This window comes from Ornithorhynchus anatinus, chromosome 4 (assembly GCF_004115215.2).
Source record: "Ornithorhynchus anatinus isolate Pmale09 chromosome 4, mOrnAna1.pri.v4, whole genome shotgun sequence".
NCBI lineage: Eukaryota > Metazoa > Chordata > Mammalia > Monotremata > Ornithorhynchidae > Ornithorhynchus > Ornithorhynchus anatinus.
Window position 1 is genome coordinate 21542121 of NC_041731.1, and position 25029 is coordinate 21567149.

At 56.5% G+C, this 25029-nt stretch overlaps 1 protein-coding gene across 4 annotated transcripts in view; it reads right to left on the bottom strand.

Moving 5' to 3' along the window:
• The window catches only part of SLC4A11 (solute carrier family 4 member 11), a 65419-nt gene that overhangs the window by 13443 nt on the left and 26947 nt on the right, over positions 1 to 25029 (bottom strand). For 2 of the 4 annotated variants that reach the window (XM_029063387.2, XM_029063386.2), the window contains exons 3-10: positions 14572 to 14622; positions 6931 to 7083; positions 6544 to 6587; positions 5624 to 5855; positions 3838 to 3919; positions 2626 to 2749; positions 1475 to 1684; positions 164 to 248 (exon numbers count right to left, since the gene is read on the bottom strand). In XM_029063387.2, the coding sequence (XP_028919220.1) occupies positions 164 to 248; positions 1475 to 1684; positions 2626 to 2749; positions 3838 to 3919; positions 5624 to 5855; positions 6544 to 6587; positions 6931 to 7083; positions 14572 to 14622 (981 nt within the window). Of the gene's footprint in view, positions 1 to 163; positions 249 to 1474; positions 1685 to 2625; positions 2750 to 3837; positions 3920 to 5623; positions 5856 to 6543; positions 6588 to 6930; positions 7084 to 14571; positions 14623 to 18260; positions 18322 to 22903; positions 23038 to 25029 lie in introns of those variants that run through there. The other 2 variants (XM_029063389.2, XM_029063390.2) reach the window with 2 other exon arrangements.

The window sequence follows — 25029 nt, forward strand, 5'->3', positions numbered from 1 at the left end:
AGCACCGGGCTTGGCTCGGCCCCCGACGCTCTTTGTTCCACAGAAGTCAGCCGGCAGCTGCCAATGCCCCAGACGTACAAGCCAGTCTCCAGCCCCCTGCCTCCCACCACATCCAGGGCTCCCAGAGCCCAGCGAGACCCCGGCTGACCCTCTGGCTGCCTACCATCGGTGAAGTCCAGGGCGTACACCGGGAATCGCCGGGCAATGTCATCCAGGATGCCTTTCCCGACTCGGAAGAAGTCGTTCAGCTGTGGGAGGAAGGAAGCATCGGGGTCAGGGCCAGGAGGGCCTGAAGAGCAGCCCCCCTTATCCCCACGCTTTCTCCCAGCCGCTCCCAGAATGCAACCTCGACCAACTGTCTCTTATCTGCCCTGGCGGCTGAGCTGCCGATAACGCACCCGAGCAGACGAAACAGAACAAAGGAGGTGGCGGCAGCAGAAGGGGCTGTGAGAACTCTTTATAGAAGGAGATGCCACAGTCACTCTCGGTCCCTCATTCCCTGGTTCCCTCCACCGGGGAGCCCTTCCGCCTGTCTCATCTCCATCCTTTCTGCTGCCGTTTTAAACCAACTCCTTTTGTTTTGTTCCCGGTGGAAATGGAGAATTAGAAGCAGCATGGCCTGGTGGAGAGAGCCCAGGCCTGGGAGGCAGAAGGGCCTGGGTTCTCATCCTGTCTCCGCCATCAGTCTGCTATGTGACCTTGGGCAAATCACTTCACTTCTCTGGGTGTCAGTGACCTCATCTGTAAAATGGGAATGAAGACTATGAGCCCTATGTGGGAGAGGGACTTTCTCCAACCCTATTTGCTTATATCCCCTTAGCAGTGCCTGGTACCTAGTAAACACTTAAATACCACAGTTATTATTATTATTGTATTTGTTAAGCACTTACTAGGTGTCAGGCACTGTACTAAGCTCTGGGGTAGAAACAAATCACCAGGTTGGACACAGTCCATTTCCTAAATGGGGCTCCCAGGCTTCATCTCCATCTTAGAGATGAGGGAACAAGAGGCCCAGAGAAGTGAAGTGACTTGCCCAAGGTCACACAACAGACAAGTGGCAGAACCAGGATTAGAACCCAGGTCCGGGCTCTAACCCCCAGACCATCCTAAAGAACCTTGCGTTTCTTCTCCGAGTGTAGGAGCCTGCCTGGCAGGATGGGCCCGGCCCCTCACTGCAAGGCCTTGGAAGAGGGTGGCGTGATGGGGAGAACTCATTAGACCCTGGGTTTTTCCCCGACGGGGCGGTGGCCAAGTGGGCTTTTGCAGGTGTCTGCCCGCTGTCTGGAGAGTGGAAGTGGGGCTAGAGGGCAAACCCGAACCCACCGCCCGGCCTCCAGGGGCCGAAAGGGTTTGCCACCAACTCCGGGCCTGGCCCTTGGGAGCGGGTAACCCAGAGGCTGATGGGAGACAGGCCCATTCTGGCCCCGCTCCCCATCTGCCGGGATCCCAGGGGTGGTCCCCCCCGGAGACCCACCCGGAGGGGCTTGTGGCCGGGTTCCTTGAGGGTCTCGCTGAGGCCGGCCGGCAGGTGCTGGTTGACCACGGTCAGCAGATGCCGCTGGTGCACCAGGGCCTCCTTGAACTCTTCCTCCGTCTTGGTCTCCAGCAGCTTCAGGCGGAAGGTGATGTCGGAAAACATGGTGGCGAAGGTCCGCCCCACCTCTGTGGCCGTCTTGGTGCTCTTCTGTTGGGGGCCGTGGCCGGGGGTGGGGAGATGAAGAAAAAGAGGGAAGGGGGATGGTTATGGCAGAAATAGGGGGTTTGGGAGGAGGACCAGCCCGGGCTGAAACTATGAGGCTGGGAGGGAAATTCACACTCCACTTGCTAACTGCTCTGTGCTCGAGGAACTGGAAATCTGACGATGGTAAGAAGGATGCCTCTTGAGCGCTTACTACTTGTCCAGCACCGTGCTCAGCGCTGGGACGGATACAAGATAATCAGATCTAACCCAATCTCTGTCCCACCTGGGGTTCACAGTCTTATGAAGAGACGGGAGGATGCATTTTACCCCCATATCCCAGAGGAGGAAACTGAGGCACAGAGAGGGTAAGAGACTTGTCAGGCAAGTGGCGAAGGTGGGACTAGAACTCGGGTCTCCTGACTTGCAATTTTCTTTTTTTTTAATGGTATCTGTTAGGCGCTCACCATGTACCGGGCACTGTACTAAGCGCTGGGGTAATATGCAAGCTAATCATGTCGAAAACAGTCTATGTCCCACATGGGGCTCCCTGTCTTCATTCCCGCTTTACAGACGCGGGAACTGAGGCCCAGGGAAGTGAAGTGACCTGCCCGAGATCACGCAGCAGACAAGTGGCAGAGCCAGGACTGGAACGCAGGTCCTTCTGACTCCCAGGCCCGTGCTCCTTCCACTAACCCATGCTGCCTCCCCCTCTGATGGAGGAGAAACGGCTCATGTGTGCATGCACACACACAAAAACACACATACACACGTGTAGGAGCATCCCGAGCACTGGGGGTGGGGGATGGAGGAAGAGACAGAAGGTACGACTCCCGCCCTCCCCTCTGAGCTGCTCCGCCGGACACCCCCCGGGGCCCACGGCGAGGGGTTGGGCCTGGATCGGGGCAATCAGTCCTCCCACTCTTCGGACGCATGGGGACACTCACCATCTTGGGCGGCGCCAGCACGAGGATGACGAAGCGCACCTCACAGGAGTTCTCTCCCCAGTTCTGAGGCCGCTCCAGTCGGCTGATACAAACGTGGCGCCTTTGCAGGGTCTTGATGGTGCAGCTGGAGGGGGGTGGAAGGGGAAGGGGATGCTCATAAGTCACCCACAGGCAACACAAACCCACGGACAACACAAATCCACGGGGTATCCAACCCCCTTTTCCTTGGTTTGCTTTGTTTTTGTGGCATTTGTTTGTTAAGCTCTTACTAGAAGCAGCGTGACAGTGGAATGAGCCGGGCTTGGGAGTCAGAAGTTGTGGGTTCTAATCCCGGCTCCGCCACTTATCAGCTGTGTGACTTTGGGCAAACTACTTAGCTTTTCTGTACCTCAGTTATCTCATCTGTAAAATGGGGATTACGACTGCGAGACCCACGTGGGACAACCTGATTACCCTGCATGTACCCCGTGCTTAGAACAGTGCTTGGCACATAGTAAGCATTAAACAAATACCATCATTATGTGCCAGGCATTGTTCTATTTAAACGCTGGGGTAGGAACAATGTAATGAGGTTGGACACAGTCCCTGTCCCACGTGGGGCTCAGTCTTAATCCTCATTTTTTACAAACGAGGGAACTGAGGCCCAGAGAAGTGAAGCGACTTGCTCAAGATAATAATAATGTTGGTATTTGTTAAGAGCTCACTATGTGCCGAGCACTGTTCTAAGCGCTGGGGGAGATACAGGGTATTCAGGTTGTCCCACGTGAGGCTCACAGTTAATCCCCATTTTACAGATGGGGGAACTGAGGCCCAGAGAAGTGAAGTGACTTGCCCACAGTCACACAGCTGACAAGTGGCAGAGCCGGGATTCGAACCCATGACCTCTGGCTCCCAAGCCCAGGCTCTTTCCAATGAGCCACGCTGCTTCTCGCAGCAGACCAGTGGTGGAGCCGGGATTAGAACCCAAGTCTTTCTGACTCCTGGGCCCGGGTTCTAGCCACTAGGCCACACTGCTTCCCGGAGTTGGTGGTACCCTGGGGCCTCCGCGTTGCCCCTGGGGAAACGTTCCAAGAAGCACCCCATTCAGGGCTACGGAGATGTTCCCCCCAAGATGGGGAAGAGTCCAGGGCCGGGCCCCAGGGCAGGCCTGTTGACCCCATACTGGGGGATACGGCTGTAGGCGGGGGGGGACGCGGAAGGACAAGTACATACATGATGCAGAGCCACGACTGCTGGTACTGGATCCCTGTCACCGTGGCCGTCACCCCCTGGATAGTGTCCGAGAGAAGGTGGACTGGGGAGACACACACACGCGGTGTCAAGTGGAGAACCGACTGAGCCCTCCTTTCCTCTTTTCCCCCTCCATCCTGCATCACCCTGACTTGCTCCATTTATTCATCCCCCCTCCCGGCCTCACAGGGCTTCTGTCCGTATCCCTAATTTATTACACTGTCCACTCTCTGGTGTTTCCAGCGACAGTGTATGGATCCGAAAGCTGAACAGTGAAAAAACAGGATGGAAAGAACATCGACACTTTTGAAATGTGGTGTTGGAGAAGGCTTTTGCAAATACCACGGACTGCCCGAAAGACAAACAAATGGATTTTAGAGCAAATTAGACCAAAGTGGTCTTTGGAAGGCCAAATGACTCAACTTAGATTTGCATAATCAGGAGGAGTAATTCTAATGCTAGAAAAATTCTAGGGAAAACGTGGAAGCGGCAGACCGGCAGCTAGATGGAGACCGTAACAACAATAACGGAAGAGCCATTCGAAAGGCTGCGGATCATGGCCGAGGGCAGGACATTCTGGAGAAAGTATAGCTGAGTTGCTATGAATCTGAAACGACTCGACGGCACTTAATAATAATAACATTAATGTCTGCCTCCCCCCTAGACTGTAAGCTCCTGGTGTGCAGGGAATATATCTGCCCACATAAAATGTTATATTTTTTTCTCCCAAGCGCTTAGTACAGTGTTCTGCACACTGTAAGCGCTCAATAAATATGAGTGACTGACACTGCCCTCTTCTCGGTGCCTCCCCTGGCCGACAAAGCCCTGTTTTCCCCATGCTCCCTCTCCCTTCTGCATCATCTGTGCCCTTGGATCAGTGACCTTTGGGCATTTGGCACTGGCCCCACGCCCAACCCCACAGCACTTACATATGTATCTTTAAATTACATGTTATAAAGTACGTATTGTTTTACATTAATGTCTGTCTCCCTTTCTGGACAGTAAACTCATCATGGGCAGGAAATGTGTTTGCTAATTCTCCTGTACTGTAGTCTCTCAAATGCCTAGTACAGTGCTCCGCACATAGTAAGTGCTCAATAAATACCATTGATCAATTGACTGATTAAATGCCAGGATTCCCTCAGAAACTGAGGCTGGGGAGACCAGGAGTGGGAGGAGGAGGAAGAGGAGGAGGAGGAGGAGGAGGAGGAGAAGGAGCAGGACCAGGAGGTAGAGGAGCAGAAAGAGGAAGAGCAGGTGACGCCATCCCTGATCTGAGACTGGAAAATCCTTATGGGCAGGGATCACGTCTACCAATTCTACTGTGTTGTTCTCTCCCAGATAGTACAGTGTTCCGCAATCAATCAATCAACCATACATACTGAGCTCTTACTGTGGACAGAGCACTGTACTAAAAGTGCTTGGGAGAGTGCAACACATCAGCCACATTCCCCGTCCACGGTCTAGAGATAAGCACTCGATACATCTCACTGATGGATCGATTGGTTGATTTCCACTGAGATGACAGGAATGAGACACACTCATAGTCTTGAGACCCCATATCCACCGCCCCCCTCCTTTATGTCCTGGGTCAAGGCCTCCTCCTCTAAGAAATCATCTAGGATTTTCCAGCTTCATTCATCTGTCCTCTCCCTTTACTCCCTGCTGCCATGGGAGGACCTGTCTGTCCGGAGGGACGGGTCCGTAAACCCATCAGCGGGGTCTTGTGTGTGTGCGTGTGTACGTCCGCGCGCCTGAGCCTGTTTACCGTTGCCCTCGCGGGGGGTGCCCGAGTCGGTGAACAGGGTGCTCATGATCTTGTCGAAGTTGCAGTTGGGCTCGGCACTGTCGGCGTCCTCGGCGAAATGTCTGAGCATCTTGCGCAGGACATCGTCCAGGGACGTGGCCGTCTCGTCCAGCAGGATGCTGGCCCGGGCCAGGAAGCCGTCCAGGTCCCGGTGCGCCCGGATCTCCTCCTCGAAGTTCTTCAGCTTCAGGTACTGGGGGCACGGGGTCGGGGAGGGGAGGGACAGGGGAGGCGGGGGGGCCACCAGGGCCCCGGGGCAGGGCAGAACGTCTGAGGGTGGCTCTGAAAGGCCCGGTCCGCAGCAGGGTTCGGCCAGATGGGCCCAAGCCAGAGTGACCGGAGGGCGTGTGCGTGTTGGGGGATGGGCTGGTCCAGCAGTGAGAGAAATGGGGATCAGACCGCAGGAAGGACCCTGGGGGGCAGGAGGGGTCAGCATTCCACCCCACCATTCATTCATTCATTCAATCATATTTATTGAGCGCTTACTGTGTGCAGAGCACTGTATTAAGCACTTGGGAGACGATAATGCAAGAATAAATAGACACATTCCCTGCCCACAACAAGCTCACATGAGAACCTTACTTGAGGCCTTCATGTCACTCAGTCAGTCATATTTAATGAGCGCTTACTATGTGCAAAACACTCAACTAACATTTGGGAGAAGAAAATAGGACAATAAACAGACACACTTCCTGACCACAGTGAGCTTTCAGTCTAGTGGGGGAGACAGACAGTAATACATGTGATCCCCACAGGTCTCAAGCTATTCCCCGAGATGAAGCCCGAGGCAGCTGTGGAGTGATGGGAAGGTGGTGGTGGGGCGGGAGGGGCAGGGCAGACCATGGGGCATCAGGGCATATGAGGGTGCAGGCTGGACTCACCTTCCTGGAAGTGTGGAGCAGCACACAGCCGGACCCTTCGCTGTCTGTGGGGAGAGGAACAGGGCACTGGGGAGATGGTGGAGACCCTGTCCAACCCAAGGAGGGGAGGGGGCTGCGGAGGTAAGAAAGGGAGGGAGTGGCCAGCCCAGGGGACCCCCCATTTTCTCGCCCATTTCCCCTCCTCACTCCATGACCTGGGGCAAACTACTGCTCCACTCTAGGCTTATTTAGCCCCTGACAATCCTGCCACCCCCAACAAACCCGGGCCAGGCCAGGAAACAGGGTTGAATGTCACCCTCTTGTGGGCGGGCTCCTCAGCCCCGGAGTGGGAGCCGGGGGGCAAGCGGGGCGGACAGGGGGCACCGGCAGCCCCCCGGCTGGCCACACCTGCGAGGCTCTGCTGGACCTCCAGGTTGACATTGACGAAGAAGCGGATGCTGTCGCCGGACACGATGGAGGAGTTGACTGTGTCGAAGAGCTCCTCCCCGGGGCCGCCTTCCTTGGCCTCGCACCCATCGTCCGTGTCACACTTCAGGTACCCTGTGGGGATGGCGGGGACAATGGGATTGGCAGGGGGCACTGGCACAGGCCCGGTGAGGCCTAACTTCACCTTGCCTCCCTTCCCAAATCTTCTCCTAATAATCATCACTGTGGTATTTGTTAAGCACCTACTATGTGCCAGGCACTGTACTAAGCATAACCCTCCCAGACTTTCCTATCACCGTGGATGGTACGACCATCCTTCCCGTCTCTCGGGCCCGCAACCTCGGTGTCATCTTTGACTCGCCTCTCTCGTTCATCCCACACGTTCGATCCGTTACCAAGAGCTGCCAGTCTCACCTTTACAATATCGCTAAGATCCGCCCTTTCCTCTCCACCCAAACGGCTACCTTTCTGCTACGGGCTCTCGTTATATCCCGGCTACTGTGTCAGCCTTCTCTCTGATCTCCCTTCCTCCTCTCTCGCCCCGCTCCAGTCTATTCTTCACTCCGCTGCCCGGCTCATCTTCCTGCAAAAAGTTCTGGGCATGTCACTCCCCTTCTTAAACACCTCCAATGGTTGCCTATCAACCTCCACTCAAAACAGAAACTCCTCACTCTGGGCTTCAAGGCTCTCCATCATCTTGCCCTTCCTACCTCTCCTCCCTTCTCTCTTTCTACCGCCCACCCCACACGCTCTGCTCCTCTGCCGCCCACCTCCTCGCCGTCCCTCGGTCTCGCCTATCCCGCCGTCGACCCCCGGGCCACGTCCTCCCGCGGTCCGGAATGCCCTCCCTCCTCACCTCTGTCAATTTAATTCTCTTCCCCTCTTCAAATCCCTACTTAAAGCTCACCTCCTCCAAGAGGCCTTTCCAGACTAAACTCCCCCCTTTTTCCCTCTGCTCCCTCTACCCCCACTTCACCTCTCCGCAGCTAAACCCTCTTCTCCCCCCTTTAATAATGTTGGTATTTGTTAAGCGCTTACTATGTGCCGAGCACTGTTCTAAGCGCTGGGGTAGACACAGGGGAATCAGGTTGTCCCACGTAGGGCTCACAGTCTTAATCCCCATTTTACAGATGAGGGAACTGAGGCACCGAGAAGTTAAGTGACTTGCCCAAAGTCACACAGCTGACAAGTGGCAGAGCCGGGGTTCGAACCCATGACCTCTGACTCCAAAGCCTGTGCTCTTTCCAGTGAGCCACGCTGTCTGCTTCCCTTTCCCTCTCCTCCTCCCCCTCTCCCGTCCCGCCCCCTGAGCACTGTACTCGTCCGTTCGACTGTATATATCTTCGTCACCCTATTTATTTTGTTTATTTTGTTTAACGAGATGTACATCACCCTGATTCTATTTATTTGCCATTGTTTTTATGAGATGTTCTTCCCCTTGACTATTTATTGCCATTGTTCTTCTCTGCCTGTCTCCCCCGATTAGACCGTAAGCCCGTCAAAGGGCAGGGACTGTCTCTATCTGTTGCCAATTTGTACGTTCCAAGCGCTTAATACAGTGCTCTGCACATAGTAAGCGCTCAATAAATACTATTGAATGAATGAGTGAATAACCCTCCCTTCCCAAATCCTCTCATAATAATCATCTTTGTAGTATTTAATAATTGAGGTAATTGTACAGTACTTACTATGTGCCAGGCACTGTACTAAGTGCTATGGTGGATATAAGCAAATCGGGTTGGACACAGTCCCTGTCCCACCTGGGGCTCACAGTCTTAATCCCCATTTTACAGATGAAGCAAGTGAGGTCCAGAGAAGTTGAGTGACTTGCCCAAGGTCACTCAGGAGAAAAGTGCCAAAGCCGGGATTAGAATCCAGGTCCTTCCGACTCCCAGGCCAGTGCTCTAACCACTAGGCCCAGGCACTATACTGAGCACTTGCCTCACTTCCAAAATCCTCTCCTAATAATCATCACTGTGGCTACATAGTAAGCGCTCAATAAATACGATTGAATGAATGAATGAATGAATGGTATTTGCTAAGCACTTACCTTGGGCCAGACCCCACTAAGTGCTGGGATAGATACAAGCTAATCAGGTTGGACACAGTCTCCGTCCCCCGTGGGGCTCACAGTCTTCACCCCCCTTTTACAGATGAGATAACTGAGGCACAGAGAAGTGGCATGCAGGAGGAGAGGCCAGGGCTTGTGATCGGGGATGGAGGCAGGGGCTCGATGTGGGAGAAGTCGTCAGAGGTCCGGGCTTGTGGGATGGGGGGCACCACAGTTACAGAGGGAGGAGGGATCCATCAGTCAATCCATCAGTGGTATTTATCGAGCCCTTATTGTGTGCAGAGAGCAGTGTACTAAGCACTTCCAATATAACAGAATTAACAGACACCACCCCTGCCCACAGTGAGCTTACAGTCTAGAAGGGGAGACAGATGGTGATGGGGGTAAATGACAAGTGAAAAGGAAAGGACAGTGGAGGCCAGAGAGTAGTCTGCCCCTGCTCCTAGGCCTGGCTGAACTCCTCCCCACAATTCTGAGGGGGAAATGAGGGGCCAGGGGAGGGGGAGGAAGGGGAAACCTGCAAGGGAGGGGACAGGAAGCCACCAAGGTCCTTTGAAAACTGCCAGAGACTGGACCACACTAATCACGGACAAATGGCATCCACAGTCATTCAGTCACAGCAGTGCGGAGCACTGTACTAAACTCTCTGACAAACAGACACACTCCCTGCCCACAATCAGGTACCCGACTGGATTGATTTAGTCGTCATGGGCTGTCAGGGCAGAGAAGATCTCCGCCAACTGTCCGGGGCTCTAGGCCTAAGGGGACTGCTGGGTGCCGTCTCGGGGAGGATGTAGCGGGCTGTGGGGTGGGTCCAGCGGGCTGCTGAGAAAGACCAGTGGACTGGACCATAGGACCAAGGGGCACACAAGGGACACCGGAAAAATCCAGCGGGTCACCAGGAGGATCCAGCGGACCACCGAACCAGTGGGCAGATCCAGTGGGCCACTGGGAGGATCCAGCGGGCCTCCAGTCAGGTTCAGCGGACCGCTGGAAGAATCCAGCCAACTGCCAGGTGGGACTCAGAGGTCAGCCGGGACTCAGGGGAGTACTGACCTGTTGGAGGAGACGGGCTGTAGGCCGAGTAGCGTCCAGTCACTCGGCCCACAGCCTGACCCCTGGGCAGGACCCGCAACACAACCAGGCAGGGGTCAGCTCGGGGGCCGGGAGGAGCTGGAGCCTCTCACGGTTGTTTCGGCCTAGGCCCTGGGCCAAACTCAGATGCATCAGAAGACAAGCCCCAAGAGGCCTGTTCCTCAGGCAGCCTGGCACCCTCGGTCTCAGACACATCTTCCCATACACCTTCTGTCCAACTGACTGTCCGTTGGCCATCTCTGCTCACCCTTCAGTCTTGGTTGGGGTGGGGAGGTTTCCCCAAGTTTCCCTGTCTGCCCTGTCAGGTGTCTCGGTGGGCCCGGGTAGACGGTAGGCCTGTCCGCCCCTCTCTCTCTGGATCCTGAGCTGGATGGAAGCGGGCGGTGGGGAGGGGGCTCCCGGCGTCCCCGCTGTGGGACGAGTTGTGTCCCGGTGTGGAGGTGCTCGGCGGGGGCTGCCAACAATGGAAGAACCACTTGCCCCCCCCCCCCCATCAATGGCCCCCTCCCCGAGCTATCTGGTCTGCCAGAGTGAGTCACAGTGAGTCACTCCTGCTGCTGCAGCTACCATTTCCTGCGTGTACCTAAAGGGGAGGGAAGGAACGAGGGATGGAGGGGGGAATAACAATAATAATTAATGGTAATTATGGTATTTATTATGCGCTTACTATGTGCCAATCACTGTTCAAAGCACTGGGATAAATGCAAGTTAATCGGGTTGGACCCAGGCCCTGTTCCACGTGGGATTCACAGTCTCAATCCCCATTTGACAGGTAACTGAGGTCCAGGGAAGTGATTTACCCAAGGTCCCCCAGGATTAGAACCCAGGTCCTTCTGACTCGCAGGACCGGGCTCTATCCACTAAGCCACACTGTTTCCCTGGGATGGGGGCCGCCTGGTCCTCCGCCCTTCCCTTCACCCTGTGAGGTACCAGCTGCGCTCCTCGGTGGGATGGGCCAATCCTGCCCCATTTAGGCCAGGGAGGAGGGTGGTGGCGGGGGGGGAGGGGGGGGAGAGGTGGGGAGGAGTTGCTTCTTCCTTCCTGCAAAGCCCTCAGCACCTCCCCACTGCGGTTCAGCCCTGCCCTGTGGGGTTGGAGGGTGGAGGGCGGGGCAGGGGGGAGGTTTAAAGAGGAGGAAAGCGAACTCCAACAATCCACATCCCCTTTTCTGTCAGAAGTCCCCCAAGGCGAGCAAATGGCAAGTGCCAAAGGGGAGTGGGCTGAGCTCCAGCTAGCAGCAGGGGGTCCCACCAGGGGTGCCCACAGCCCTGGCAGAAATCCCCTGTCTGGGCCCTCGAGCAGCATGGCCTAGTGGATAGAGCGCAGACCTGGTAGTCCTAAAGGGGTTGGGTTCTAATCCCGGTTGGGTTGCTTGTCTGCTGGTGACTTTGGGCAAGTCACTTCACTTCTCATCTGGAAAATGGGAATTAAGACTAGGAGCCCCATGTGAGATGGGAACTGTGCCCAAACTGCTTCATTCATTCAATCGTATTTATCGAGCGTTTACTGTGTGCCCGATGAACTTATATCTTCCCCAGTGCTTAGTACAGTGCCAGGAACATAGCAAGTGCTTAATACCACAAAAAAGGAGGCTGGTGGGCACTTAATTATCAATATTACTATGGTATATGTTAAGTGCTTACTACGTGCCAGGCTTTGTACTAAGCACTGGGGTGGAAACAAGCAAATCGGGTTGGAAACAGTCCCTGTCCCACATGGGGCTCACCCTCTTCACCCCCATCTTCCAGATGAGATAACTGGAGCCCAGAGAAGTGAAGTGACTTGCCCAAGGTCAAAAGTGGCAAAGCCACTCCCAAAGATGCTGGATGGGGCGGAATGGGGAGAGGAGAGCTCATTTACATATACAGCGGTGAGGGGCATGCTGGGAGTTCACCTGGGTTGTGGGGAGACAACGTCACCCCACTTCCTTCACGCAGCACCCGAACCCCTGCCTGGCACCTTCAGGGAAATGAGGGGGATCCTGAGCCAGGGAGTGGGGGAAAGAGGAAGCAGAAGCAGTGTAGAGCCCGGTCCTGGGAGTCAGAAGGATCTGGGTTCTAATCCCGATTCCTCCATATGTCTGCTGGGGGACTTTGGGCAAATCATTTCAGTTCTCTGGGCTTCAGTTACATCATCTGTCAAATGGGGATGAAGAGGGCGAGTCCCTTGTGGGACAGGGACTCTGTTCAACCTGATTAACTTGCATCTACCCCAGGGCTTAGAACAGTGCTTGAAACAAAGTAAGCGCATAACAAGTACCATAATTATTACTATTATTATTGGAGGAAATAGACTAGTCTGTAAGCTCATTCTGGGAAGGGAATATGTCTGTTTATTGCCATATTGTACTATCCCAAGCACTTAGTTAATCGAATTTATTGAGCACTGACTGTGCGCAGAACACTGTACAGAGCGTTTGGGGGTGTACAATATAACAATAAACACAATCCCTGCCACAATGAGCTTACAGTCTAGAGTGGGAGACAGACATTAACAGAAATAAATTAGTCCGGTTCTCTGCACATAGTCAGTGCTCCATAAATACGACTGACTGACCGACTGACCTTGCAGCAGGAGGGAAGGAGGGAGAGAAGGAGAGGCCTAAGGTACCTAGGGACCTTCAGGAGACAGGCCCAACTGGTCGGGCCTAGAAGCAGGCTGATCATGGGGGCTGAGAAGGTGGACCGTTCTGACTGCCTTTGGCGTGAGGTGTCTGGGCAGGTGCCCAAGATGGCTAGTGCCCATCTCCGCTCCAACACTTGCTCCGGGCCTACCCACCCATCCTGCCCAAGGCCGGCTCAAGGCCAGCCCTACTTTGCCCTAGTCGCAGGGCCAGCCCCAATGCCAGCCCGAAGAGCATGCTAGCCCAAAGGGACGAGAATATACAGACCCAGTGCCAGCTCAGTGCCAACCCTGATGCCGGACCAAAGAGCATGCTATTCTCGGAAGGAGGGGAATATGCAGGCCCAGTGCCCGCTCAGTGCCAGTCCCAATGCCGGCCCAAAGAGCATGCTAATCCCAGCGGGAGGGGAAGATGCATTAGCAGCAGCAGCAGCGTGACCGGTCAGGCCAGGGATGGGAAGTGACTGGCAGTGCCCCATGCCAGGCAGCTCCTGGGGCTACCCCTATAACCCAGCACCCACTGACACACATGCACACCCAAAGGCAGATGGACATGGACGCACGGAGCCCCAACCCCAGATACTCCCCCCGCCCCTCAACAGACCCCAGGCCCCAGACATGCTGCTAGTCCCGGCTCGAAGCCGGCCGGCTCAGACAGACCCTGTCGGGGTGGGTGACGATGATGGTATTTGTTACACACTTACTATGTATCAAGCACTGCTCTAAGCAACGGGCTGGGTACAAGCTAATCAGTCCTTGTCCCATGTGGGGCTGACAGTCTTCATCCCCATTTTTCCAGATGAGGGAACTGAGGCCCAGAGAAGTGAATGACTAGCCCAAGGTCACACAGCAGAAATGTGGAGGAGCCAGGATTAGAATCCAGGTCCTGCTGACTCCCAAGCCCCAGGTCTTTCTATTTGTCCACGCCGATACAAGGTGGGACACAGTCCCTGTCCCACATGGGGCTCACAGCCTTAATCTCCATTTTCCAGATGAGGGAACTGAGGCAGCGAATAGTGAAGTGACTTGTTCAAGGTCCCCGAGCGGACGAGTGGCGGAGCCACCATTAGAACCCAGGTCCTTCTGACTCCAAGGCCTGTGTTCTAGCCACTAGGGATCACTTCTCTGGTTGGGAGGCTGGGCCCCTGACCTGTGGGCACCAGGGGCAGGGGTAGCCAATGGCCAGGATGTTCCCTGCTTTCCAGCCAATGCATCTGGCTCCTCTAATGCCAATCTTCTCACTGGGCCTCCATCTCATCTATGTCACCGCCGACCTCTCGCCCACGTACTGCCTCTGGCCTGGAACGCCCTCCCTCCCCATAACCGACCGACAATGACTCTCCCTCATTGAAGGCCCATCTCCTCCAAGAGGCCTTCCCTGGCTAAGCCCTCCTTTCCTCTTCTCTCACTTCCTTTTGGGTCGCCCTGTCTTGCTCCCTTTATTCATTCATTCATTCATTTAGTGAGTGCTTACTGTGTGAAAGTACAATACAGCAATAAAGAGAGACAATCCCTGCACACAACGAGCTCACAGTCTAGAGGATTTGCCTGTATCCACCCCAGCGCTTACTACAGTGCCCAGCACATAGTAAGCGCTTGAGACCACCATTATTATTAAACATTCCATAAATACGACTGACTGACTGACACAGCGGCTGAAGTGAGTGGCTCTGGAGATATCAGAGCACAGGAGGGGCTCCTCCGCCACGGCCTGCAGCCAAGCCCACAGCAAAATGGGTCTCTGCACCCCCTCCCCCCGAAACCCCACCTCCGTCCCACCATCTGTCCACCTGCGGCAGAGCGGGGAAACTCACCCGTCTCCTCAAAGAAGAAGCCGTTCCTGGCCATCGCGGTAGAGGTGCTCTCTGGAAAACAGGTAGAAAACTGCTGAGCCTGGAATGTCGGTCCCCTCCCTAGAGACGCCCCAAGACCTGTGCCGGCCCTACACCGGTCCAGCGCCAGTGCCATCCCAGTGCCAACTCGGTGCCAGTCCCTCCACCAACTCAGAGCCAGTTCCAACACCAGCTTAATTCCAGTCCCGTTATCTGTCAGGGCTGAGTGGAATTCCCGGTCCTAGTCCTCTTCACTATTGGCTTCAAAGCTCTCCATCCCTTTACCCCCTCCTACCTCAACTCCCTTATCTTCTTCTCCAGCCCAGCCCGCACACTCCGCTCCTCTGGTGCCGCTCACCTCCTCACTGGGCCTCATTCTCGTCTGGCCCACCGTCGCTCCCTGGCCCACGTCCTCCCGCTGGCCTGGAACACCCTACCTCCTCAACTCCACCAGTCACACTTCCCCCCACTCAAAGCCCTCTTGAAGGCTCACCTCCTCCAAGAGGCCTTCCCAGACTAAGCCCCCATTTCCTCAGCTCCCCTCCCTTCCGCGTCACCTCGAGTCGCTCCCTTTGCTCTTCCCCTCCTCTCCCTGCCTCGCAGCACTTATGTATATGGGTATATATCTATAATTCTTTTTGTTTATATTGATGCCTGTTGATTTGTTTGGATGTGTATAAATCTATAATTCTATGTATTTATATTGATGCCTGTTTACTTGTTTTGATGTCTGTCTCCCCCCTTCTGGGCTCTAAGTCCGGTGTGAGCAGGGATTGTCTCTCTTTATTGCTGAATCGTACTCTCCAAGCGCTTAGGACAGTGCTCTGCACGCAGTAAGAACTCAATAAATATGATTGAATGAACAAATGAATGGTCCCAGTTTCAGCTCAAAGCCGGTCTCAGCCCTTGGTCCCAATGCATTTCCCTCACAAGCCTCATGTCCTGATATGTATTTAATGACTTGGGGGGTTGGGTCTGCTTCTAAGTTTCACCTCTTGACGCTCTTCCCTGCTACCAACAGGACAGTCATCTTTCCCCCGCTGTCCCCTCCACGCTCTGCCAGGGGGCCATGGCCGGGGCGGAGATGGTGGCCAGCAGCGACGGGGCCTCCCGAACCCCCGGGTTCTCCCCTCAGCATATCCCAGACCCCATTTCCTGTCCCTTTCCAACGGGGAGCTCTTTTGGCTCCAGAAAAGCCCCCTCCCGTCCCCAGACTCTCTACCCTGTTCTGGGGGACCTTCCCCTGCCCCTTCAGCTGCCTGTCAGCCCCAGGGCTAGATTCTCCAACTCTGTCAGTCTGTCCACTCCCAAGCACTCAATCTAGTGCTCTGCACGCAGTAATCGCTCAATAAATACCATCCCATCTCCACCATGTCTGCTTTGTGACCTTGGGAAAGTCACTTCACTTCTCTGTGCCTCAGTTCCCTCATCTGGAAAATAGGGATGAAGACTTTGAATCCCATGTGGATCGGGGACTGGGTTCAGTCAATTACCTTGTATCTACCCCTGCACTTAGTACAGTGCCTGGCACATAGTAAGTGCCTGACAAATACCACAATTATTATTAGTGGGGAGAGGGTCGGAGCCACTCTGCCCAGCCAAGGGGGGCGTTCTCAAGGGAGGGGCATATGTGGAGGGAGCTGGGGGGGGAGAGGGAGCGGAGGGAACTGGGTGAGGGTCTGCCGCTGACCTCTCTGGCTGCTGTCCCCTCAGGATGCTTCTCCCGGGTTGACCGACACCCGGCTCTAACGCTCCATCGCACTGCTGCCTCCCCATCGCCTTTCTGCACACGCCTGCACCCCCACCATGCATGTACACAAGCCAGCGCGCAGTCACATGGACCCCTGAACACTTTCAGGCCCCTGTCCCATGTGCACACAAGTCAGAACACATACATATGCACTCCCAGAAATATTCAGCCACCCTCACCACAGCTCCACATGCTTTCTGACACACACTCAAGAGCACACATGCAGTCAATCAATCAACAGTATTAATTGAGTGCTTCCTGGGTGCAGAGCACTGTACTAAGCGCTCGGGAAAGGGCACTATAACGAAAGTGGTCGACATGCTCCCTGATCACGAACTCACCCTCCATACGTATTTACACGTTCAGGCACATACGCATGTACCTGAACACACAGATGCACTCAGCCTCAGCCACAGATTTACACGTTCAGACACACACACATACACATATACCCAAGCACACATGTGCACTCACCCTCCAGCCACATGCGTATGTGTTCAGACACATACACCCAAAAACAAGCACACACGTGCAGTCACCCTCCCGTCACACATGCACATGTTAGGACACATACAGCCAAACACAAGCACACACGTGCACTCACCCTTCTGCCACGCATGAACATTTTTGGACACATACAGCAAAATCCATGCACATCCATACACTCACCCTCCCACCACACATGCAGATGTTTGAACACATACAGCCAAACACAAGAACTCACCCTCCGGCCATGCGTGTCCACGTTCAGACACGAGCACATACGAAAGTTCAAGGTGGGCCTCTCCCCAGTGCCCTCTCCAAGGGCGGCCGCCCACCACTGCCCGTCACTGCCCAGGGACCTTCGATCGCTCTCCCACCAGGCTTGGGGCAGGCTTGTTGGCTGGGCCACGGGGACGGAGGAGAGGAGGGGGATATCAGCTAGCCCCTTGCCCCTGCGAGCCCCCCACCTACTCCCCAAATTCCGTCCCCCAGGCAGTGAGGCTCAGCTGCTCTTTGCCCGAACCCGCTCCCTCCCTCAGAACCCCCGGGGCCTACTAACCTCGGCCCCTTTTCCCACCCCAGTGGAAAGAGCACGGACTTTGGAGTCAGGGCTCATGAGTTCAAATCCCAGCTCTGCCACTTGTCGGCTGTGTGACTGTGGGCAAGTCACTTAACTTCTCTGTGCCTCAGTTCCCTCATCTGTAAAATGGGGATTAAGACTGTGAGCCCCACGTGGGACAACCTGATTCCCCTGTGTCTACCCCAGCGCTTAGAACAGTGCTCGGCACATAGTAAGCGCTTAACAAATACCAACATTATTATTATTATTCTCCTGCCCCACACACTTTGTCCCTACCTCCGACCCATCTCACACGCACACACATACCCACACACCCCATTTCCCCCCAGCCCCTCCTCCAGGAAGCCTACCCCAATTAACACCACTTAACTCCACTCACGCCAATCACCCCAGCAACCACTTCTGCTTATGCCTGGGATGGTTATGTAAACATGAATGTTTTTTTCCGGTGATTCCTCCATCAGCCTGGGTTTGCTCCCACCTCTGCCCTTCCTCCAGAGCCCAGTGGGGAGAAGGTGTGTCTATGTGTGTGTGCTTGTTTGTGTGTGCGTGTGTCCCTGTCCTGCCTCTTCCTTCTAGAGAGAGAGACAGAAACATGTGTATCCTGCTTTCCCTATAAGACAGCCAACAAGTGAAGAGAATCTAAACCCCATGACCCATTTCTTGGGCTTAAGGGGAGGTATAATGCCACCAGGCTTTGCTTTGGGGATTCCTGGGCCAGAAGGAATCCCAGAGGATCTAGCCCCCCCCCCCCCCCAACTTCTGCTGTCTCCCTTCCCTTCAAATCCCTCAGGGCAGCTCCAGGTCCCCCAAGTCCCGACCGTCAGGCTGCTGCTACTAATCTAACCTGAATCCTACCTGCTGCGCTGAGTCCTCTGTTGGCCGGGCTGCCCGACTGCTCTTTGCCACTCTCCGGTGGCCCCAGCTCCTTTCAGTCGGCAGTCCGGCCTCCAGGCAACTCCGCCCCATGCCCCTCCTCCCCGTCCCCCCCCCCACTCCCCAGTCTCTGGCTTCGTGCCCAGGATGGGCCAACTGGGCCCCCCCGCCCCCCACCGCAGGCAGGAAAGACCCCGGGCATCTGGGAACAGAGCGCTCCGCCCGGCCCTCATAGAGAAGCAGCGTGGCTTGGGGGAGAGCGCGCAAACTTGGGCGTCAGAGGACCTGGGTTCTAACCCCGGCTCCAGGCCTTATAAATAAATGGTGGTATTTGTCATGCGCTTACTATGTGCGAAGCACTGTTCTAAGCGCCGGGGGATACAAGGTGATCAGGTTGTCCCTCGTGGGGCTCACGGTTTTAATCCCCATTTTACAGATGAGGTAACTGAGGCACAGAGAAGTTAAGTGACTTGCCCAAAGTCACTCAGCTGGCAAGTGGCAGAGCCGGGATTAGAACCCACGACCTCTGACTCCCAAGCCTGGGCTCTTTGCAGAGAAGCAGTGAATCATGCTGCTTCTCTGCTGTGTGACCTCGGGCAAGTCACTTCAGTTCTCTGAACCTCAGCTCCCTCATCTGGAAAATGGGGATGAAGACCAGGAGCCCCATGTGGGACAGGGACCGTGTCCAACCTGAATAGTCTATACTTACCCCAGGGCTTAGAACAGTGCTCGGCACGTAGTACGTGCTTAACAAGCACCAATATTATTATTATTATTATTGTTGTTACTATTCCATCCCCCCCACCACGACTCTCCCAGTCCTACCCATTCACTGTCCCTGGGCCCCCTGACACCCCACCACCCCCTCTCCTTGACAGCTGGGCGGGTCTGACCAACCCCAGGAACCCTTAGCCCTGGCCTGGGAGTCAGAAGGACGCGGGTTCTAATTCCGGCTCTGACATATGACTGCTGCGTGATCTTGGGCAAGTCACTTCACTTCTCTGGGTCTCGGTTACCCCATCTGGAAAATGGGAATAAGAGTGTGAGCCCCATGTGGGACAGGGACTGTGTCCAACCTGATTACCTTGTATCTTCCCCAGTGCTCAGAACAGTGCTTGGTACATAGTAAGTGCTTTAAAAGTACCATTATTATTATTAAGTCAGTGAACTTGGTCCTAGTAGTTGGCACCTCCTGGTCCCTTGACCCCAGGGAGTCGTCCCCCTGCACCACCATGTCCAGCTCCAGAGCTGTCCCTGCTGCTTTTGTGGGAGCGGGAGTGGGGGAGACAGACTCCTTTCCACCTCCACTCTCATACCCTCCACCCCAGCCAGGTTACAGGGACCAGCCAGGGGATTGGATCGGGGGAGATGGCTTTGTAGGAGGGAGGGGAGAATCCCCTCACCCGAAGGAGGCAGTCAGGGGGCTGCATTGCTGACCTGCCAAAGCGGACAGGGGGCCAGGCTGGGTCAGGACAACCAGGGTGTCCGGGATGGGTGGGGTGAGGATCACGGATGGGGCAGAGGTAAGAAGCCGGACCCCCAAGGGGAGTCTGGCTACCTCCCAGTGGGCTCGGCTGTGTCGTTCTACTGAGGAAGCCATGTGAGCTGAGGAACTGACCGGTCAAAGGCTGGGGCTAGAGGTCGGGACCTCACTGGGACCCAGCAGATGCCCAGGGCTTGGGTGGGCGACAAGGGTGGTCCCCAGGGCTGGAGCTATAAAGTTGTGTGTGCCCACCCTCCCCCGTAGCAGCTGGACCCGTCCAACTGACCTGAGCTGACCAACAGGGTGGGGGGGGAGGGACATGGGATGCATCTTGGAGGAGAGGTCAAGCTGGACTTCCTCAGTGACCAGGAAGGGGGTCGGTGGAGTTGGGCGGGGGGAGGTGCAGCCACAACAAAATCGACCCCTCAGGCTGAGGGCAATGAAGAAAACGAGGAAGAGAAACCCAGAAGTCCCATCCGCCACAGCTCGTCTGCCAACAGCACACACACGCACAGGTGCCCACGCCATCACACTGCCACATGCACCCACAAACATGCACACGCACACTGCCACAACTGTACCCACCCACAGGGTGACCCATGCAAACTTACTCTCCAGAGGGCCCATCTTTCCCGGGTCCCTCCGTGGAACAGTCAATAAATGGAAGGGGGTCTAGAAGGAGGGGGGATGGGGGCTGTTTACTCTTCCTGCTCTGTGTGTGTGTGTGTGTGTGTGTGTGTATGGGGGGAGGGAGCCTACCGTGAGGGACACCCCCTCCACCGACTAGTAGCCCTAGTGAAGAAGCAGCGTGACGTAGTAGAAAGAGCCCGGGCATGGGAGTCAGAGGGTGTGGGTTCTAATCCCGCCTCCGCCACTTGTCTGCTGTGTGACTTTGGGCAAATCACTTAACTTCTCTGAGCCTCAGTCACCTCATCTGTAAAAGTGAGATTAAGATTGTGAGCCTCACGTGGGCCAACCTGATGACCCTCGTATCTACCCCAGCGCTTAGAACAGTGCCTGACACATACTGTTTGGCACATAGTAAGCAGTTAACAAATACCATCATCATCATCACCACCACTCCCGGCCTGTGAAAATGCTCCCAGGGGAAGAAGGGTGGGGGAGGGAGGAGAGGTTTGGGAGTCTTCGATCAGATGCCCCCTCTGCATGGGCCCTAGTGGGCAATGCCAGCCCCCCCGCAGGTACACCTGGGGCAGGCCTCGCTTGCTGGACACACAAGCACACACACACACAAGCACACACACCTAAATAGTTGCACACGCTCCATTCGGCGGAAAAACAACTCAGCAGGGGCAGTGGCACCAACCTAAATCAGTTTCACGCCCTGAGCCCACCCCTTCCCGCTCGTGCCTGTTGTTTCCCCACTGGCCCAAGGGTCTGGGGCTGGGGGGCCTGGGGCCCAAGGGGCGACAGAAATGCCAGGGAAAAAAGGCCCCGCCCTGGGGAAGGGGCTTCGGGCGGGGCCAGGGTCTAGGTTCCAAGGCCTAAAGAGGGGGAAAGGATGGGGGCAGGAGGGAACAGCCCCCCTGCTCCACCCCGGGTCACCAGCCAGCCCCCTTCTCCCGCCGCCACTGGCCACAAAGGCGGGGAGCCAGGACTCCTGGGTCCCGGGCTAAGACAGGCGCATCGGTGGCATCTGCGCCTTCTCGGGCCAGCCACCGGCTCTCCCCCGGGGGGCAGACCCTCGTCCGGCTGTTGGGGTCACAGAGACAAGATAGTACCCTCTCCCCAGTGCTTAGTACAGTGCCCGGCACACAGTAAGCATTCCATAAATAGGAGGAGGTGGCACCTCTCTCGTGTGCCGGGGGCTCCAGGGCAAGGGACTGCCCCCTGCTCACCCCCACCCGCGCCTGGACGGCGGTCCGCCCACCTGCTCCAGGAAGGCCTTACAGATCCACCGGGCACGAGCCCGTCGGCTTCATCAGGGAGACCAGGCCCCGGAGCCTGTCCTCCTGCCGGGGGCGGGGCGGGATGGTGGGGGGCTCGTGGGGGGCTCAGGTTGTACGGGCGGGACGTGGGGGACATGAGTTCCAGCCTCGCAGATGTTGCACACACACACACGCGCGCGGGCACACACACACACACTCCCAGATGTTCCAATGAGGCACGCATATGCACAGTGACAACCATGCCCATTCCTCTCCTCCCCTTTCAAGCCTCGCTGAAGGCCCACCTCCTCCAAGGGGCCTTCCCAGACTAAGCCCCCTTTTTCCTCATCTCCCCCTCTCCTCTGGGTGGCTCTGACTTGCTCCCTTGGCTCTTCCTCCCTTCCCCCCAACCCCCCAGCACTTACATCCCTAGCTGTCCCTTCATTCGTCTTGATGTCTGTCTTGATGTCTGCCTCCCCCCGACCATCCCCGGACCGTGAGCCCGTCGTGGGCAGGGATGAACTCTCCTTACTGTTGTCCTGTCCTCTCCGAAGCGCTTAGTCCAGTGCCGTGTACACGGTGGGCGCTCAATAGATACGACTGAAGTAATGAAAGGCTACGGGGAGCCGCCCGCACACAAGGCCGCGGCCGCACGTGGACACACGACGACCCCGGGGGATCCCACACACCCACGCCCTGACACGCACACGTACGCATGCACACGCATGCACACACACCCCCATCCCACCTGCGGCCGGTCCCGCCCGTTTCCCACCTTCTGTGCCGGCCGGCCCGCTCCACCCTCCCGTCTCCCGTGGCCCGGGTAGGTTTGGGGGGGATTTAGGGGAGATGTGGGGGGGCGTGGGGACCTCCGTTCGGGGGGTCCCGCCCCCACCCCACCCTCCAGGCCCGGAAACGATGACGCCACTGCAGCGCGGCGCTTCCCGACCGAGGGGGATTCGAATGGGATTGGAAAGGGAATCCGGGGGCGCCGTAAGGACCGGCAGGCGCCGGCCGGGGGGGGCGGGGGAGGGGATCCACGCCGGACCGCAGCTCGGACCCGGACCCCGGTCCGGCCCAGCCCCGCTGTGGTCATCCCAGCCCGGCTGGAGCTCCCCGGGGCCGGTCCATCCTCGGTCCGGGCCGGCCTGGCTCCGGCCCCCGGTCAGCCCAGCCCAGCGTCCGGCCCAGCCCGGGTCCGGAGGGCGAGGGGCTGTCCGGCTTCCTCCCTGGCCCCCGGCCCCCGCCCTCACCACATGGCTGGAGGTGGAAGATGCGTCTGGCTGCCATCGCCCCGGACTTCGGGCTGGTCAGCCCAGCGGCCCCATGGAGCCGGACAGGAGGACTGGCCGGAGGGCAGGAGAGCAGGAGCAGGAGGGTGGAGCCTCTCCCTGCAAGGGCGTCGGCTGGGGGCCCGGGATTCCCGGGTCCGGGCCGGTCCTGATGGGGAGGGGCGGCGGGGGGACACACCCCCACCCCACCCCTACCCCACCCCCACCCCCCATCTGGGTCCTACTGCCCCTCTCCCTCCCTCCGACCTCCTCACCCCCTCCTCCTTCAGTCCTACACATCATTAAGAGTCATCATCATGGTATTTGTAAAGCGCTTACTAGGTGCCAAGCGCCGGTCGAGGCGCTGGGGGGGTGAAGTGACAACAAGTGTGGGCGTTAGGAGAAGCGGTGTCGCTCGGTGGAAAGATCCCTCAACCGTGAAGTGGGGATTGAGACAGCGAGCCGATTTACTTGCGTCCATCCCAGCGCTTAGTACAGTGCCCGGCACACAGTAAGCTCTTAGCAAATACCGTCATTATTAAGAGAAGCAATGTGGCTCAGTGGAAAGAGCACAGGCTTGGGAGTCAGGGGTCGTGGGTTCCGGTTCCGCCACTCGTCGGCTGTGTGACCTTGGGCAAGTCACTTCGCTTCTCTGGGCCTCCGTTACCTCGTTGGTAAAATGGGGATTGAAACTGTGAGCCCCCCGTGGGACGGCCTGATTACCTTGTATTCCCCCCACCTACCCAGCGCTTAGAATAGTGCTCGGCACGTAACGCTTAACAAACGCCATCATCATCATTACTATTATCACGTGGCGGAGCCGGCATTAGAACCCACGTCCTCTGACTCCCAAGCCTGTGCTCTTTCCACTAAGCCACATTGCTTCTCTTAATAATGACGGTATTTGTTAAGAGCTTACTATGTGCCGGGCACTGTACTAAGCGTTGGGATGGGCACAAGTAAATCGGGTTGTCCCACATGGGGCTCGCAGTCTCAATCCCCATTTTACAGTTGAGGGAACTGAGGCCCAGAGAAGCAAGGCGGCTTGCCCAAGGTCACACAGTAGAAAAGCGGCGGAGCTGGGATTAGAACCCATGTCCTGCAGACTCCCAGGCCCGGGCTCCAAACACTATGCCATGCCGCTCCTCTGTATTGCTCAGAAATATTACTCTGTATTGTAAGTGCTCTGTATTGAGCACTTCCTGGGGCAGAGCACTGGACTAAGTGCTTGGAAGAGTACAAAATCCATCCTCCTCACCCCATCCTCCGCGCGCCATCTTCCTCACCCCATCCTCCTCCTCGCCCCACCTTCTTCACCCCATCCTCCTCCTCCTCACCCCAGAGAGTACCATCAAGCCACCGCAAACCCTGGTACTCATTCATTCAAAGTTTCTGATTTACTGTGTGCAGAGCACTGTGCTAAGTGCTTGGGGGAGTATAAAAATCCATCCTCCTCCTCCTCAACCCATCCTTCTCCTCACCCCGCCTTCCTCAACCCGGAGCAGCCTGGGCAGTACGGTCAGGCTGCTCTGAACTCTGGTGCTCATTCATTTATTCAATTTGTATTTACTGAGCGCTTACTGTGTGCAGAGGACTGTGCTGAGCGCTTGGGAGAATACGAAAATCACCCTCCTTCTCACCCTATTCTCCCGCTCACCCCTCCTTCCTTAGCCCATCATCCTCACCCTGTCTTCCTCCTCACCCCTGGCCTCCTCGCCCCACCTTCCTCATCCTGTCCTCCCCCTCCTCACCCCGAAGTGGCATGGGCAGCACCATCAGGCCATCCCGAACTCGTGTTCACACAGAGGGACAGAGGGAGGAAGAGGAAACACCATCGCTGCCCTCAAGCGACTGCCAGTCTGAAGGGGGAGGTAAGACACACACAGACACACACACACGTGTTTTTCTGGGTGCTGAAGGAGGGCCAGAGGGACGAGAAACCACAGCCCTCCGACCCTCCCCCCCTCAAAACTTGGCATGGGCGGGAGGGTGAGGGTCAGAGGGAGCAGGGTCAGCACTTGCCCTTTGGGGATTGACAGTCCAATGGAGGGGCTGGGTGTCGGTGCCAGAGAGCCTTGGAGAGACTGGCATCTTCCGGGCGGGGAAGT